Source organism: Chlorella variabilis (assembly GCF_000147415.1).
Source record: "Chlorella variabilis unplaced genomic scaffold CHLNCscaffold_29, whole genome shotgun sequence".
NCBI classification, from domain to species: domain Eukaryota; kingdom Viridiplantae; phylum Chlorophyta; class Trebouxiophyceae; order Chlorellales; family Chlorellaceae; genus Chlorella; species Chlorella variabilis.
Window position 1 is genome coordinate 353053 of NW_005435059.1, and position 13712 is coordinate 366764.

Here is a 13712-nt window from a genome sequence, read left to right on the forward strand (position 1 = left end):
TGGCTGAGAGCTATTACCAGGTTGGTGCGAGAACAAGGAAGCATAATGTGCCTCCAACTTTTATCAGTGACCTCGTTTCAACTGTGTGCAGGTGCCGCACATGGTCTCTTACACTGCCAATGATGGAGGTGTTGCGCCAAAAGATGGCACTGATTTGGGCAAGGTAGGTTTGTGTTTGGGGGGTGAAGATACCTTCAATTGTGTGTGGCCTGTTGAGGTGCGCATACACATGTACGTTCAAGCTTTTTGTGCGCTTCGCAGGAAGGGGACAAACGGCTTGCAAACGTGGGTCGCATTCAGTACACACCAAACGGCGTACTGATGTTTCACCACCGCCTTCATTTGACTCGATTCAGCTGCTCTAGTGACAAGCCTGTTACGTTTGACCGTCTGCTCTATCAACCTAATTGTGACTGGGCATGGAACAACAAGGAGCGAGATTGGACGTACTGGCCGAGGCCCAATGGCGCCTCACAACTGCTGGAAGTTGCCAACTGTGCCCCGCATCTGGACATGCACACGCTTCACACTAGGTGTAATGTCGCGTATCGTTTTGCAGCAAGCTCTGCTCAAGACACTCCACTCGTGTTGAAGGTATGCAGCATCGGTTGCGCTTGCATCATGTTCCTCACAAACCCTGGTCTGCTAAGTCAAACATGACATAGTGTTGCAGATGCCGGACAACTCGAACTTGCAGCAAGTGCAGTCAGCAGCATATGCGGTGTTTGCCCAGGCGCATCAACAAGCAAGCGTGCTATGTTAGCTAGATGAGCAAGCTGTAACACACCAATCTCCCCAATGGGGCCGCCCTCTTTTCGAGCAAACCCTATAGCCTAGTGGCAAACGAGTCGAGCGTCCGCTGCACTGCTGCCTCGACACGGGCTTGCAGCGCGTCGTCCCGCAGACCCTGCACCACTTCGAGCCCAAAGCTGTACACCAGCATCTGGCGGGCAACGTTCGCGGTGACGCCCCGTGCCCTGCACAGCACAGGCCAGGTGTCAGCAGGGTGCAGGCAGAGCATTCAACACCCACTCATGGACAAACGGAGCACCCAGCACCTCAGATAGAACAGCTCCTCCTCCTCCAGGTCGGACACAGTGCAGCCATGGGTGCACTTAACGTCATCAGCGATGATCTGCGAACAGCATAGAATAAGTCGAGACACTTATGCTGAAATTCTTGCACTCTGCACTCAGGACGCCCAGCCACGGCTACTTGCTTGAAGGTTGGGCTTGATGTTGACCGTGGCCCGCGGAACAAGAAGCAGGTTGCGGCTGAGCTGCTGCGCATCTGTCTTCTGGGCAAGGCGGTTGACGCGCACGTTGCCATCAAAAACGCCCCGCCCTGTGGGGGACGACACGATGCACCTGCAACAGCAACCAGGGCGTCTTCCACGCAGGTGCAGGTTGCTGTGCCCACTGAGAATACACAAAGCCCACAACAGCAGCTGAGAAAGACAAGTACAGTGTATGAGACACTCGCCATCACCAGAGGGACACCCTCCCAAAACCAGTTGGGTACCTCCCTCACATCACACCCTGCTGCATGCACACGCATTACGACCTCGTGCCTTCACTCACTTGTGCAGCTGGTTGGCTTCGCCATTGGGGTGGTCCAGCGTTAGCTTGGAGTGCAGGTCGTGCAGCTGGCCGTCGCCACACAGAAGAAAACTGCGCATCTGCAGAGAACAAGGCACACAACTAACTAGCTTAAGCCAATGCTGGCTCTGTGCGAACAGGGGGGCATGCAAGGTTGGGCAAGCCACCAAGAGCCAGCAACCATGTTCACATCCCCGCACCTCGCTGTGCGTGCCCTCCCCGAGCTGCTCGATGTTGAGGTCGTGGCGCGACAGGGTGCCGCCCACCCGTGCCTCGGTCAGGCTGTAGCTGCTCTTGCGCCCCTGGTTGACCAGCGTGGCCTTCATGTGGGCCACGCCTGTGCTCTCCAGCTGAACGTAGCTGTGCTTGAGCACTGCACTGTCGTCCAGTTCAAACTCTGCCACCGCGTCGGTAAAGTAATTTAGTGAGCTGTCTGCAGTTTTCGCGTCGGCAGGGGCAAGGGGTGCAGCTGCAGCCGGCCCCGCAAATTCCTCCACAATGTCTGCCACGGCGCCCTTCTCTAGCACTGCCAACAGGCGGGGCATTGCAACTGGCGCTCGCCCGCCAGAAGCTGCCGCAGCGCTGCTGGCCAGGTAGAGCACATGGATGGGCCCGGGCATCACTGTGCTGGCGGGGACATGCACCACCACCACATCTTGCGCCGCCGCGCCGTTGAGGGTGGCAAAGGGGCCGCCTCTGCTGCGTGACTGTGCTCCCTGCAGTAGGGGTGGGAGTGAGGGTGGATGGGTGGGAAGTGGGAGGTTCTGGCAAGGCATCCATCCTGCTCTCCTCAGTTCCCTGCTCTTGCCGGCTACGAAGGAACAGCACCCGTGCCGTAGGCCACGGGCCACAACTAGTCCATCCTGTTGCACTCTTAAAGACGTCCTGCTCACCAGGGCAAGGGAGACGATGTCCTGCGGCGCCCCTACCAAGCCGCCCACGTACACACCCGCAGGAAGATCCCGAATGCTGCTCTGTTGCTGGTCGATCACCCCATCCGCTACCACCACCGTGGCAGCTGCAACCTGCTTCAGCGAGCATGCAGCACGAACTGCTGCATCGGGAGCTGCTCCTGCGGTGGGGCCCAGGCTGTGCTGCAGCAGGGACCTGAGGTCTGTGAAGCGGTACTCTTCGTTGCGGGTGGTGGGCATGCGCAAGGTGGCCAGTGCAGAGAGGCAGCTGGCCTGCAGGCTGGCGAGCCTGTGGCAAGCGGAGAGGGGTTGGACATCGGGTGAGGTGGATGCCGAGGAGGTGAAATGCAACAGCGCCAGTGCATTATGACTCACGGCTTGGGCAGAGCAGCGCTCTCGGGAACGATGACCTCCAACGTGCGCTCGATCCATTTGTCTTCACAGAGGTGCACAGCGCGGGCGGGTGCCGCCGCCGTGGCTGCCACCAGGCGGGCGGCTCGATGCTGACGGCAGCATCTCCAGTGTCTGGTATGTTGCGCTCCGGCACGGCTGCAAGCCGCAACGGGCCTTCCGAGCGACGCGCAGTGCATGGAGCCCTGCGGTGGCTACTCTGCACGGCAGTGGCTATGCTCGCGGGGAGTAACGAGGGGGACTAATGAGGGAGTTCTCCTTCGCGCAGCTCGCCAAACCGGCCTGTACTTGGTGAGGTACGCTGGCCACATCCGCGCAATCTCGGCGTCGAAACGCATGTCGTGGATCTCCAACTGGTCTTACTTGCACCCACACTCACACGCGCAATGCAATCGACTCTGCCTTTCGGGTCTCGAGCTGCTCCCGCAACTCGGCGTGTCGGGGCCGCCTGCAGCGGTCCGCAACGGCCCACTGCCAGGTGCGGCATCATGGAACCTGACTCCATGTTTCCCCTTGGGGTAGCGGTGGCCCTCTGCTGCCGTCGATGCCGCCCTCCGCCACTGCCGCCGGCGAGTGCTCGTTGCAACATAGTGCATTGATACCATTGAAGGATTTGACGATTCCATTGCCTCCACCGGCTCGCCTGCACGCAGGTGCTTGGCGGTGCGCTTTGAGCAGCCCCTGCCACCACCAATTTCCAGCTCTCACCGGGCTGCGCCCACCGCAGCGCTGGCACTCAGCACCCTGCCGCTTTTCAGCGGGCCAGCTCTGGCGGACGAGAGCCAGGCAGCCGATGTAGCACCGCTGGGCATCACCGCCGCGGGCTGGGCGCTTGTCCTGTCCCCCATCGTGTTTTACGCGCTCTTCACTCTCTACCGCACCCAGATAGACCCCAAGGCCAAGTTTGGCGACGCCGTCTTTGCCTTTGCCGGTGAGCTTGATGGATAGCCTGCGGACATAGCCAGCGTAAGAGGGTGTGTCTGTGTATTTATGTTTGTTAGCGGAGGGGCGGGCGGGTGGGCGCTCAGAGCCCTTGGATGCAGGCCTACAAGAAGCTCATGTCTACTGAATCCCCATGCAGCTTTCATCATCCTCGCAAACATTGTGTCGATAACCGTCTTCAAGGTGCGCATATATTGATCGACAGCAGCACAGGCAGTACCCTTACTCAGAGTTGAAACGTCGAGTTCAGTCCTTCACTTGTGGATTCTGTAGTCTTGTAAACCTCTCATCCGGCTCAAAATTGGTCTAGGATGGGAATATCTCTTCAGCATCCAGGTCGTTGCATGAAGTGCCGGGGGGCTCGCTAGCAGGGAGGAGGTTGGTTGTCGGGAAGGACTTTACGCATGGCGTTGGGATGGGCATGACAAAGAAATTTACAGCGTTGGGTGGGCCACAAGGGCCTAGTCAAATAGCAGGGAGCGTCAAGCAAGGGAATGGCGTCAAGCAGAATGAGAGTTAAACAGAATGAGTGAGTACAAATTGCAAAGCAGTGTGGAATGCGGCTGTCACAAGAGGCGGTCACCCTCCGGCTCCCAAAGCAGCTGCCGCCGCCGGCTCTGCAAAGAGGCACAGGTGAGCAGCATGCAGGCTCACATGGAGGATCTATACATGTGCTGGCACTATCAACCAGCCTCACCCCGGGCAGCGATACTCCTTGTGCCTTGAGGATGTTGAGCACGATGATCGCCACGATGCCCAACACCACCAGCAGGATCAGAGCCATGATGAGCCTGCAGAACGCAGATGGCACTTGATATGCTGCATGGCTGATTTGAGAGCGTGGTCATGCCGCAAGCTGAACACGAAAATGCACTCCTCTTAGGTGCCCAGCTCACTTGTCAGTCATCAGGCTGCGCGTCATGTCCCGGATGACCTGCCGTGCCTTCTTCATGGTGAAGTGGATCTCGTCCAGATCGTCTATGACCTGCAGCCAGGGCGGTGTCAGCTCATCGCACCTCGAGACGTACGAAGGGCAGCAGCAAAAACGTTTCCACTGGCAGGACACTGCAGACATCATTCTAGCCTTGGCATGCGGCGGTGCCAGCCTACCCCACCTATGTCACCCACTCCACCCACACATCTCAACAGCCCCAGCCGGTGCCGCAGCCTACCTTCTCCAGCTGCCGAGTCTGTCCCTGCAGTGTCTCTGCTGTCTGGATGCCAATGGCCATGGTGTCATTCACGATTTTCTCCGACCGCAGCAGCGAGACGTCCGTCTCCTTCATCTGCTGGCGCCCCAGCTGCATGAGCTCCGTGGTGTTCATGGCTGCAGGGCGCAGGGGGCGGCATGCGTGCATGCACCCAGGGCTGAGACGGCAGAACGCGACTCACGCCGACAGATTTGTGTACCACCACAAACACAACATCTATTACAACGCACTCGACAGCTTCTCTGTCTCGCTCTTGGCGCCCTCCAGCAGCTCTGAACGCTGCGCCGCAGCGCCGCTGTAGGCCTTCTTCAGGCCGATGAAGCCGTTGAGCTCCTGCACATACTGCTTCTTGCGGAAGTTGAGCTCGTTGGCGGGCATGCCGTCGGTGCGCGCCTCGCGCTCAAACTCGCGTATCAACCTGCAGGGAAGTAGGTCCAGGAGAGCTGGAGGACCGGGCGTGCGTTTAGTTGGCGGCACTGCCACCGGCCACCTTGCGCACACACCCCGGCGCCGCCTCACGTCTTGGCCTCTTGCATGTCCGCCGTCAGCTCTTTGAGCAGCGTATGTTGCTTGCTCTCGGGCAGCTTGTCCAGTCTCTGAAACCCCTGAGAGAGGCCGTGGAATAGCCGCTCCAGTTGGAGCTCCTGGTCGTAGGGCGCGCTGCTGGGCCCGGCGCCCGCCATGGTGAGAGCTTTGCAGGGAAGTGAAGGGCAAAGTCTGGCGCTGAGCGAAGGAGCGCGGCACAGCAGAGCAGGTGCGGGCGAGCGAGCAGCTGCTTGTAAACAATTTGTGCGCTGAAGGAGAGTAACCGCCAAAGCGCGCCGGGCCAACAAGCGCAAAGTGGCAATGCGTACCGCGACTGTCCCGCGCCAGGTACTGCGTCGGGGGGTCAACCTGGCACCTTTTAATTATATAGAGCTCGTCCCCACGAGGCAGGTCACCACGAGCACGAGCTCGTATGCCGGCTTTCCTACTTTCGATATACGACCTCTCAGCGCGCCTCCCCAAGGCTGGAGAACGCATCCGACAGGCGTAGGCAATTGTGGAATGCTGAATTGCATTGAACTCAAGCTCCGGAGGCCCCGCAGAGGGCGGCAACGCGGGGCCCATGTCGGGGATGTCGTTGGCCCGGCCCACTACGACTCCTCCGCTCCCATTCCACACCATTTCAGCCCGTCTCAGCCTCAGTTGCAATGAAACAGAGGCGTTTGGGGGCGGTGGCCGGCGCAACGAACTCGTGTCACGAGCTCTTTCCAACACGAGTAAGAGCTCGTGTCAGCGGCCCCTAAATTTCCATAAAAGGTGCCAGGTTGACCCCCCGACGCAGTAGCCTCCCTCCCCTCCTGTGGTGTCCTGGCGGGGGTCATGCATCCCCCGTGGTGGGTCATGATGCACGGAGCGGATCTGTCTCCCGGGAGTAGTTTGCTTTCCCCTACGGGATGGTCATACCAGTGAGGCTTGGCCTTGCTGGCCATCATACCGGGAGTAGGAACTGCCGTAATTGGCTCTTAGCTCAGTGAATTGAGCAATGGTGCATATGTTATACAGTATGTGAGTGCAGGATGGGCCACTGCGTTTCAACGCTGGTGAAAACATACCGACAAACACTGCTTATTGTGCATTGCAATTGGGCGATTGGGTGGTTGAAGTGTCGTCAGGTGAGGGTAGCAATATTGGTATCTGATATTCATGGAAACCAGCAGCTGAGGAGCAAGTAGCGGCCCGTCCAATGAGAACCTGAAATGGCATGTGCAGCAGATGGCAACGGCCGTGGGTAGATGTAAGCATTCACAAATGCACAGGCAGCATGGCTATGCACAGACGGATCCATTGACGAATTTGTTTGTAAGTACATACGTTTCTGCGGGTTATACCATTGGTCGTCAGCGTTGCGCTGCCTTTTAATGCAGAGGGCGGCAAAACTGGCGTGTATGTCCTTGTGGCTCGTATGTTTTACGCGTGTAGTGTCAAGAACTCTGGTGAAAACAGTGCTACAGCAGAGACATCACCAGAGCTCCAACTTGTTTGAAACATCGGCAGATAGTGACAGCGTGGTGCTCACAGCGCCTCTAGGCAAAGCATCATTCACAGTAGAGATGGTATGCAGTGCAGCCTGTTTGTTATGAGCGGGATAAAATTGACCAAACCTTTCTGGCATTGCAGCCTGTTGTGCACGGCGCATGTTCAGGTGGCGCCACCCGAAGGTTAGTTGGGGTTTGGAGACGCCTCTGTGGGAGTGCCCATTCCAGGAACCGAGCAGCATGGAAATAAATGTGAGATGAATGAAAAAATCAGGTATTTGAAGCTCATTCACTCGAGAGGCTGGTGTACTTTGGGGAGTACAGCTAGTGAAATCAACCTAATCGGGGCCTAATCACATTTCAGGCTTCATCTCCCACAAACCTCCACCATTTTCCCCTCTCGTTGAGCCATGGGCAAGAGGGGCGGTTCTGTCCCAGCTGGGGGAGGGTAGGACAGCATGCCGACAGGGCCATGCCGACGCCAGCCCCAGGGGGCCCATCCGACAGCTTTCCCATCCTACCTACCTTTCCCAACTGCCGCCGCCGCCAGCCCCCAGGGCCCCGTCCCAGCTTTCCCATCCTACCTACCTTTCCTACCCGCTGACGCCGACCCCCCGGCGGCGGGGCCAAACACCTCGAGCAGCAGCGGCTGGTGGAGCGAGCGGCAGCAGCGCAGGCACGATGCTTGGGACGATAGGAGAGAGGCGGACGAGCAGATGATGCTGGCCACCACACCGCAGCGGGCGGCGCTGCAGGCGGGGCAGCAAACGGCAGAAATCCAGCAGGTTCAGGCGCGGCTGGACAGCACGGAGCCACTGTGCTGCTGGCCCACAGCTGGCCGGCATGACGGCACTCTTTGCTGTTTCAGGAAGACTGGAATCATGCCGGCAGTGTATGACGGCCTTGGCAGCGTGGCGGGCTCCCTCGTGGTGCCCATTTTTGAGTGCACTTTGCACGGCGAGAAGAACGTCACAGCGCACCCCTTCCAGATTGGCTGCGTGTCCACCAGCCCTGTGATCAACGCTGTCTACCTCTCAGAAGATTCGGTGGAGATGTTCCGGCTGTTGCAGCTCAAAGATGGCGTGGGTGGGCATGGTGGGTTGCGAGCAATCGCCGCCCAGCTTTTGCCGCCGGGCTGTCCACAAATGCACCTGCCCCCCCCCCCCCTGCCCCTACCTTGGCTGCCTTCGCGTGCGATTCATTTATATGCAGCCAACAATTGTTAGCGAAATTATGCATCATTTAGCAAACAGCTCAGCGTTCTTGTTGATTTGAACGCGTGCTTCAAGGAATGCCTCATATGCATAGTGCTGCACCTTCTGAATCAGCGAGCCCTCAGGCACCTGCAGGAATGGAACTGTGAGTTATAGTTCAGCGCAGGAAGAACTGCAAACACATAGCAGCACACCTTCCAGACAGGAGGGGTATCTTTTTCTCCGCTCTTGGCAAAGTCGTAGGCCACTTGACACCGCTGCTTGTCTGCTTGGAAGTCGGAGAAGTTGTAGTGGCACCTGTCAGAGTCAATAACCTTGGCTGACTCGTCAGGGAAAGGCCAGTTGGTTTCCGTGTGGTTGTCTTTATACTTTTGACACCAGTCGCAGGAGGGCTGGTAAAGCAGGTGACTAAATGCCATCAAGTCGTCGCGGTCCCGTTGGAACCGATGTTCACCAAGCCGGTGCAAGAATGCTATGCTGCCGTTAGGGTGGTGTTGCGCACGCCCAACATTCCAAAATTTGTGTGGCTGCAGCAGGCATATAGGGATGCAGATTGAGCATGAGCACCAAAAAACACGGACGCCTGCATAAATAGCAGAAATGAAAGAGAAAGACGGTCACCTCGGGGTGGCTGTCGTGCATCAAGAAGGACACTTGTTGCGAAACCTGTTCCAGAAGAAATGGCATGATGGATTAGACTCCACTTCTTTGTTTCGAAAGGTCAACATGTCTTGCTTGAGCAGAGAACCCTGTTTTAGCAGAGACGCCCCAACTCACCTGGTAGTACTGCTCTGCCTTGTCTGTTACGTAAAAAGCTGCACCAAAGGTGTCCTTGTCTCCGTGCGTGTAACGATAAGTGAATGAATCATGAGTGTTGAGCCACAGCACCCACTCCATGATGTCAGCATGGCGCTCCCTGCAAACTTGCAATGACAATCGTGCTTTGCTGTATACTGCTTACAAAATGCAGTGCTACTCCGCCTTACTTGTTGATCAGCAGCTGTCCAGTCTCAGCTTGCTGCGGTCGTCGATCCTCTGGCTTCAGGCCCCACCACCGGCTCCGTATTCCAAACTTGTGAAAAAGCTGCCATTCGTGGCACCAAGCATCCGGCCAAAACATGTTGCCAAACGTTTGATACTCGTCACTGTCAAAGAGAGCCTCAGGTGTCACGGTAGGAAGCGTCTCCGCATCAAGGAGCAAGACCTCCTTGTAAGGGGCAGCATACAATGCCAGCACCTTCAGTTTAAATCTGCAGTGAAGAGGTCAGGACAAGGATTGTTAATAATTAAAATGGCATGCTGTTACTCATCAGCCAGGGCTTACCCTGCAGTGACTCTAGTGAGCTTTCGTTCGGGGTGCCAGAGCCATCTGTGGTATGGTGGCACTGCAAACGCCGACAGGTCCATAACACTGAGATTTGGGATATGTTCCTGCACAGAAAGGATGAAAGATTGGTGAACAGGCTGACACAATCCAAACATGCACAATAATGCGCAAGTGGGAGCGGAAAAATGTGACGGAAGCTACAGTTCTGGTGGCAGGCCCCGCCAGGAGGCAGAAACAGCAGCTGTCGGCAGCTGACGGAGATGGCATGCGGCCTGATCATGGCCTCCAGGGACCGTGATCAGGCCTGAAAAGCGCTACTGGAGATGTGATTGGTTGATGTGCCGCGAGAGTCAATGGTAGAACGCCAAGTCAGGCACGGCCAGGCCGGGGCCAGGGCGTCGATATTTCAATGGCTGAGCAATGACAAGGTGGCCGAGTGGAGGCGAAGCGAGCTCGCTGGGCACGCAGGCGGCCCCGCTGATGCCACCGGGGCTTCGCCCTCGAACAAGTAGGACACAATGCCAGCATTAGCAGTAAGATGTAAGCTGCACCTTCATGAACTGAATTGTCAACTCATTGATGTGGGCTGTGTTCTTCTCCGACTTCTCCTCGTTCTTAAAGTACCTGCAGCGAGATGAGCATTTAACCGTAGCACAAATTAGCTTGCAATAAAAACCCGTACAAGAACAGCAAATCAATGTGCTATTCTCACATAAGTGTGATTGGAAGTGAGCTCTTGTGGTAATGCCGTATAGTGTATGCCACTGCATATGAATTGATGGTGTAGGTGCTGCCGCCTGAGCACATCACAATGCCGCGTGCCTCGGTCAGCCGAGTAGTAGCTTGCCCCAGAAGCTCCGGAGTCAATGCACGCCTGAAGACCTCTTTGTCTCCTAAAACATCGTCATCCACTTGCTGCGTCAGCTCAGCCATTTCCTTCCGAAGCTTTTGTATGTTGTCTCGCTCATGCAACAAGTCGCTGGTGATATTGCTGAACTTCTCAGACAGTTCCTTGAACTCTCTCTGCTGCACTTCTATCCGTTTATCCCTTGCCTCTATCTCCTTGTCTCGCTTGACAACTTCATGCCTTAATTCCTTAGCCTTAGCATCCATAATTTGGTTGAAATCGTTGATGCCGGCCTTTTCAGTGATGGTTGCCTGAATACTATGTAACGCATTGTTAAGCACGTGTTGCTGCTCTGCCATGAGGTTATTCTGGAGGTCTCGACCATAACGCTGCAGGAGCAAAGGTTGATAAGTTTGTCGCAGATAAGTTTGTAACATTCAACTGCACCACCAACCTTGCTATGATGTGAAATCCAAAAGTGAAGAATTACAACAGAACAGATTGCTGGCAGGATTCTGACAGAAGTCGCAGAAACCCCGTGTCCGCCCTTCCTTCCGGTATGTGCGTCTGGGCTGGCTACTTTCATTATGGGCGAGGCGGAGGGGTTCCCTCGGGCGGTCTTGACGCGCTACCCTCCCACCGCACTCCTCCCACTGCCTCACTCCTCCCACTGCCTCACCCTGCTGCTGCAAGCGGGATTCCGCAAGTGGGACAACAACAGTAATCGTGCTGTCGCGCGCGAGGGCCTGCGTGCCCTAGGATGCAGTTCTACTCTTGGGAAAGCAAGCGCAGGAGGGAGCGAGGGCTCGACGAGTGGGGCAGGTGGAGGGCCGCGAATCAAGACTTCCTGCTCGCAACAAATATATGTCGTCACAAAGTATTGTCTATTAGGCAGGAGCCTGGCTTCGAGCCAAGCAGTGTTTCTGGCCCTCGTGGCAGCTTTGGCGATGGGCGGGCGATGAGGACTGCTGTCGCGTCCAAATTTCGCCAATCAGCTGGCGATGGCACATTGAGGATTGGCGAAATGCGGGGGAGCCACCCTTGCGCCTGGCACAGCGCAGCGGCCACATGCGGCGCCGCTGTTGCTTTGTCGGCACTTGCCTCCCTTTTGGGGGACTGGGGGCGAAGCCCCCAGCAAGCTGGCGCTTGTTTAACACTATGGAGTGAAGTTCCTGAGGAAAATTGGCCATTTCTCCTCAAAATATTGGCGATGTCAGTCATGGGGGCTGGCGACGCGCTGGCGATGTCGCCCCGCCGCCTGCCCTCATTTAGCCAGCCCTGGCTGGCGATGGCCTTCGGCCAATCGCCAGCCAGAGCCGTTTTTTGGCCCGATTTCGCCAGCATTTGGCGATTTCGCCAGCTTTCAGAAACACTGGAGCCAAGTGACTCGCGTGGACTCGCTTCTTCGCACTATTCCCATCACGCACGGAGCGGATCTGGCCACGGGGAGTAGTTTGTCTTTCCCTGCGGAAATCACATTGACACTGCTTTGAGGCTGGCCTTATTTTTACCGACCAACATGCTGGGCGAGTAGGAACTTTATTATAATTGGCTATTGGGCAGCGCAGCGAATTGATCAATGGTGCATACACAGTATTTTAAGTGCATGATCCCCAAGCATCTGGTATTTATCCGGTGGTGGAAAATACCGAGAAACACTGCTTGGATTACTCGTTGCAGGTCCATCTGAACGCGTCATTCCAATTACCCAATTGCCCAATAGCCTCTTTCCTCCAAACACCCCCTGAGAGAGCTGTTTCCCGCTTGCAATAATTGCTGGGTAATTAGTGGAGCCGTCTCAGGCGGTCAGCGGGCCGCCTCTCTCACTCCGGCACCATCGCATGGGCGGAGTGCCAGCCGACTCCCAGCCCCCGTTCCCGCTGCTTCAGAGCGACTCAGACGTCATAGAGGCTGGGATACGCCCGCTGATCGAGCCTCTCCTCGCCCCCAAGCCCAGCCCTGATCACCGACTCTGCGGGAACTGCTTCGCCTGGCTCTCCCCGAGGGGCATTGCACCACACGACGGAGAAATGGGCAGGAAGGCCGAAATTCAGAGAGCGGGGAGCGTTTTGGGCTGCGCTGGGCCCCTGCATGGGCTCCCCCCAGTGGTTAACCATTGCCCGGGGAGTGGCTCAAAATGCTTGGCTAATTGTGCCTAAGAATCAGGAGGAGCACCAGGCCCGCACGCTGCGCAGGTGCCGCCCAATTGGCAATAGGATAACTGGAATGGCGCGTTCAGATGGACCTGAAACGAGTAATATTTTGATAAAAACATTAATTACCTGCCCATCCAAGTTCTGGTGGGATGCATGCCTTGCCTACACCTCGGGCAACGAGGGGCAAGGCGCGCCGCCCACGCCTCACCTGCATCGTGGCGCCCCCAGCGGGCGTCGCCGCGCAGCAATTCAGGCAGGCGTTGCCGTTACAATCGATCTGGTCGGAAGACACTTCTAGTACTCCCCACCCCAGCAGCTGCACATTTCGGGCTGCTGACCACGCCAATGTAACCGTTGCAAAGCGGCGCCGCCCTGCCATAGTCTGATATTCTGCCAATAAACATGTGCGTGCTTGCATTGCCAGAGGGCGGGACTCCCGCTATGCCGCATTTTCCGCGAGCCAGGTGGCGCGGGGCCTGCTGCTGCTCTCAAGCAAATCTACGCGCGCGCAATACTCGCAGAACACTCATTGCCGTGCCGAGCCGCAGTGTCCCGCGCGGGCCCTCGTTGCCTGGCGTTCTCCTGACGCACCCATTTCCCGATCCCAGCTCGAGTTTGCAGCACAAACCACGTGCCCCAACTACCAAGTCCGACCTGTGCGCCCTACACAAACCTGCCCCGACGATATTCTTCGACCCTCTGCAGGCAATCCGCAGCAGGCAGGGGCTGCTGCCAGCTGCACACGCAATGGGGCCCTTTTATGACTCTGCTTTAACCCACTCTAGCTTAAAATCCCGCCCCGTGCCGCCCGCAGCGACCGTCCGCTGCCTTCGATAGGCCGGGAAGAGATAGCCTCCACGTGCGCGGGGGGGGGGGGGGGCATAAACCTATGGGACGGCCGCGCAAACACCTGCATTTACTTATGGGAAGTTTGGCGCTCTTTGCCTTCGCTGGTCTGGCTCTTCTGGCAAGGAAGGAGCTGTCGACGGATCGGTGTGATTCTTCATTGGGAAGCACAGCTATTAAACCAACAGCCTCGACAAAATTCGCAGCCATACCAGCGGGCTTTCGGTT

General features: G+C 57.1%; 3 protein-coding genes across 3 annotated transcripts; all 3 read right to left on the minus strand.

Annotated features, from left to right (window-relative positions):
• Positions 1 to 826: 826 nt before the first annotated feature.
• Positions 827 to 3154, minus strand: CHLNCDRAFT_59225 (hypothetical protein; the record flags this gene model as incomplete). The annotated part of the gene is made up of 7 exons (XM_005843552.1): positions 2885 to 3154; positions 2492 to 2798; positions 1799 to 2314; positions 1581 to 1678; positions 1244 to 1367; positions 1059 to 1135; positions 827 to 977 (listed from the first exon to the last, which is right to left on the minus strand). The coding sequence occupies exons 1-7, from the start codon at positions 3097 to 3099 to the stop codon at positions 827 to 829; spliced, it is 1488 nt and encodes a 495-aa protein (XP_005843614.1). The 5' UTR covers positions 3100 to 3154.
• Positions 3155 to 4428: 1274 nt separating this feature from the next.
• Positions 4429 to 5756, minus strand: CHLNCDRAFT_55096 (hypothetical protein; the record flags this gene model as incomplete). Its single annotated transcript, XM_005843553.1, has 6 exons — positions 4429 to 4479; positions 4560 to 4653; positions 4759 to 4847; positions 5035 to 5189; positions 5304 to 5491; positions 5593 to 5756. The coding sequence occupies 6 exons, from the start codon at positions 5754 to 5756 to the stop codon at positions 4429 to 4431; spliced, it is 741 nt and encodes a 246-aa protein (XP_005843615.1).
• Positions 5757 to 8332: 2576 nt separating this feature from the next.
• On the minus strand, positions 8333 to 12852 carry CHLNCDRAFT_55097 (hypothetical protein; the record flags this gene model as incomplete). Its single annotated transcript, XM_005843554.1, has 8 exons — positions 8333 to 8437; positions 8503 to 8631; positions 9086 to 9144; positions 9455 to 9558; positions 9633 to 9739; positions 10187 to 10259; positions 10441 to 10871; positions 12847 to 12852. 8 exons carry the CDS (start codon positions 12850 to 12852, stop codon positions 8333 to 8335), a joined length of 1014 nt encoding a protein of 337 aa, XP_005843616.1.
• Positions 12853 to 13712: the final 860 nt, after the last annotated feature.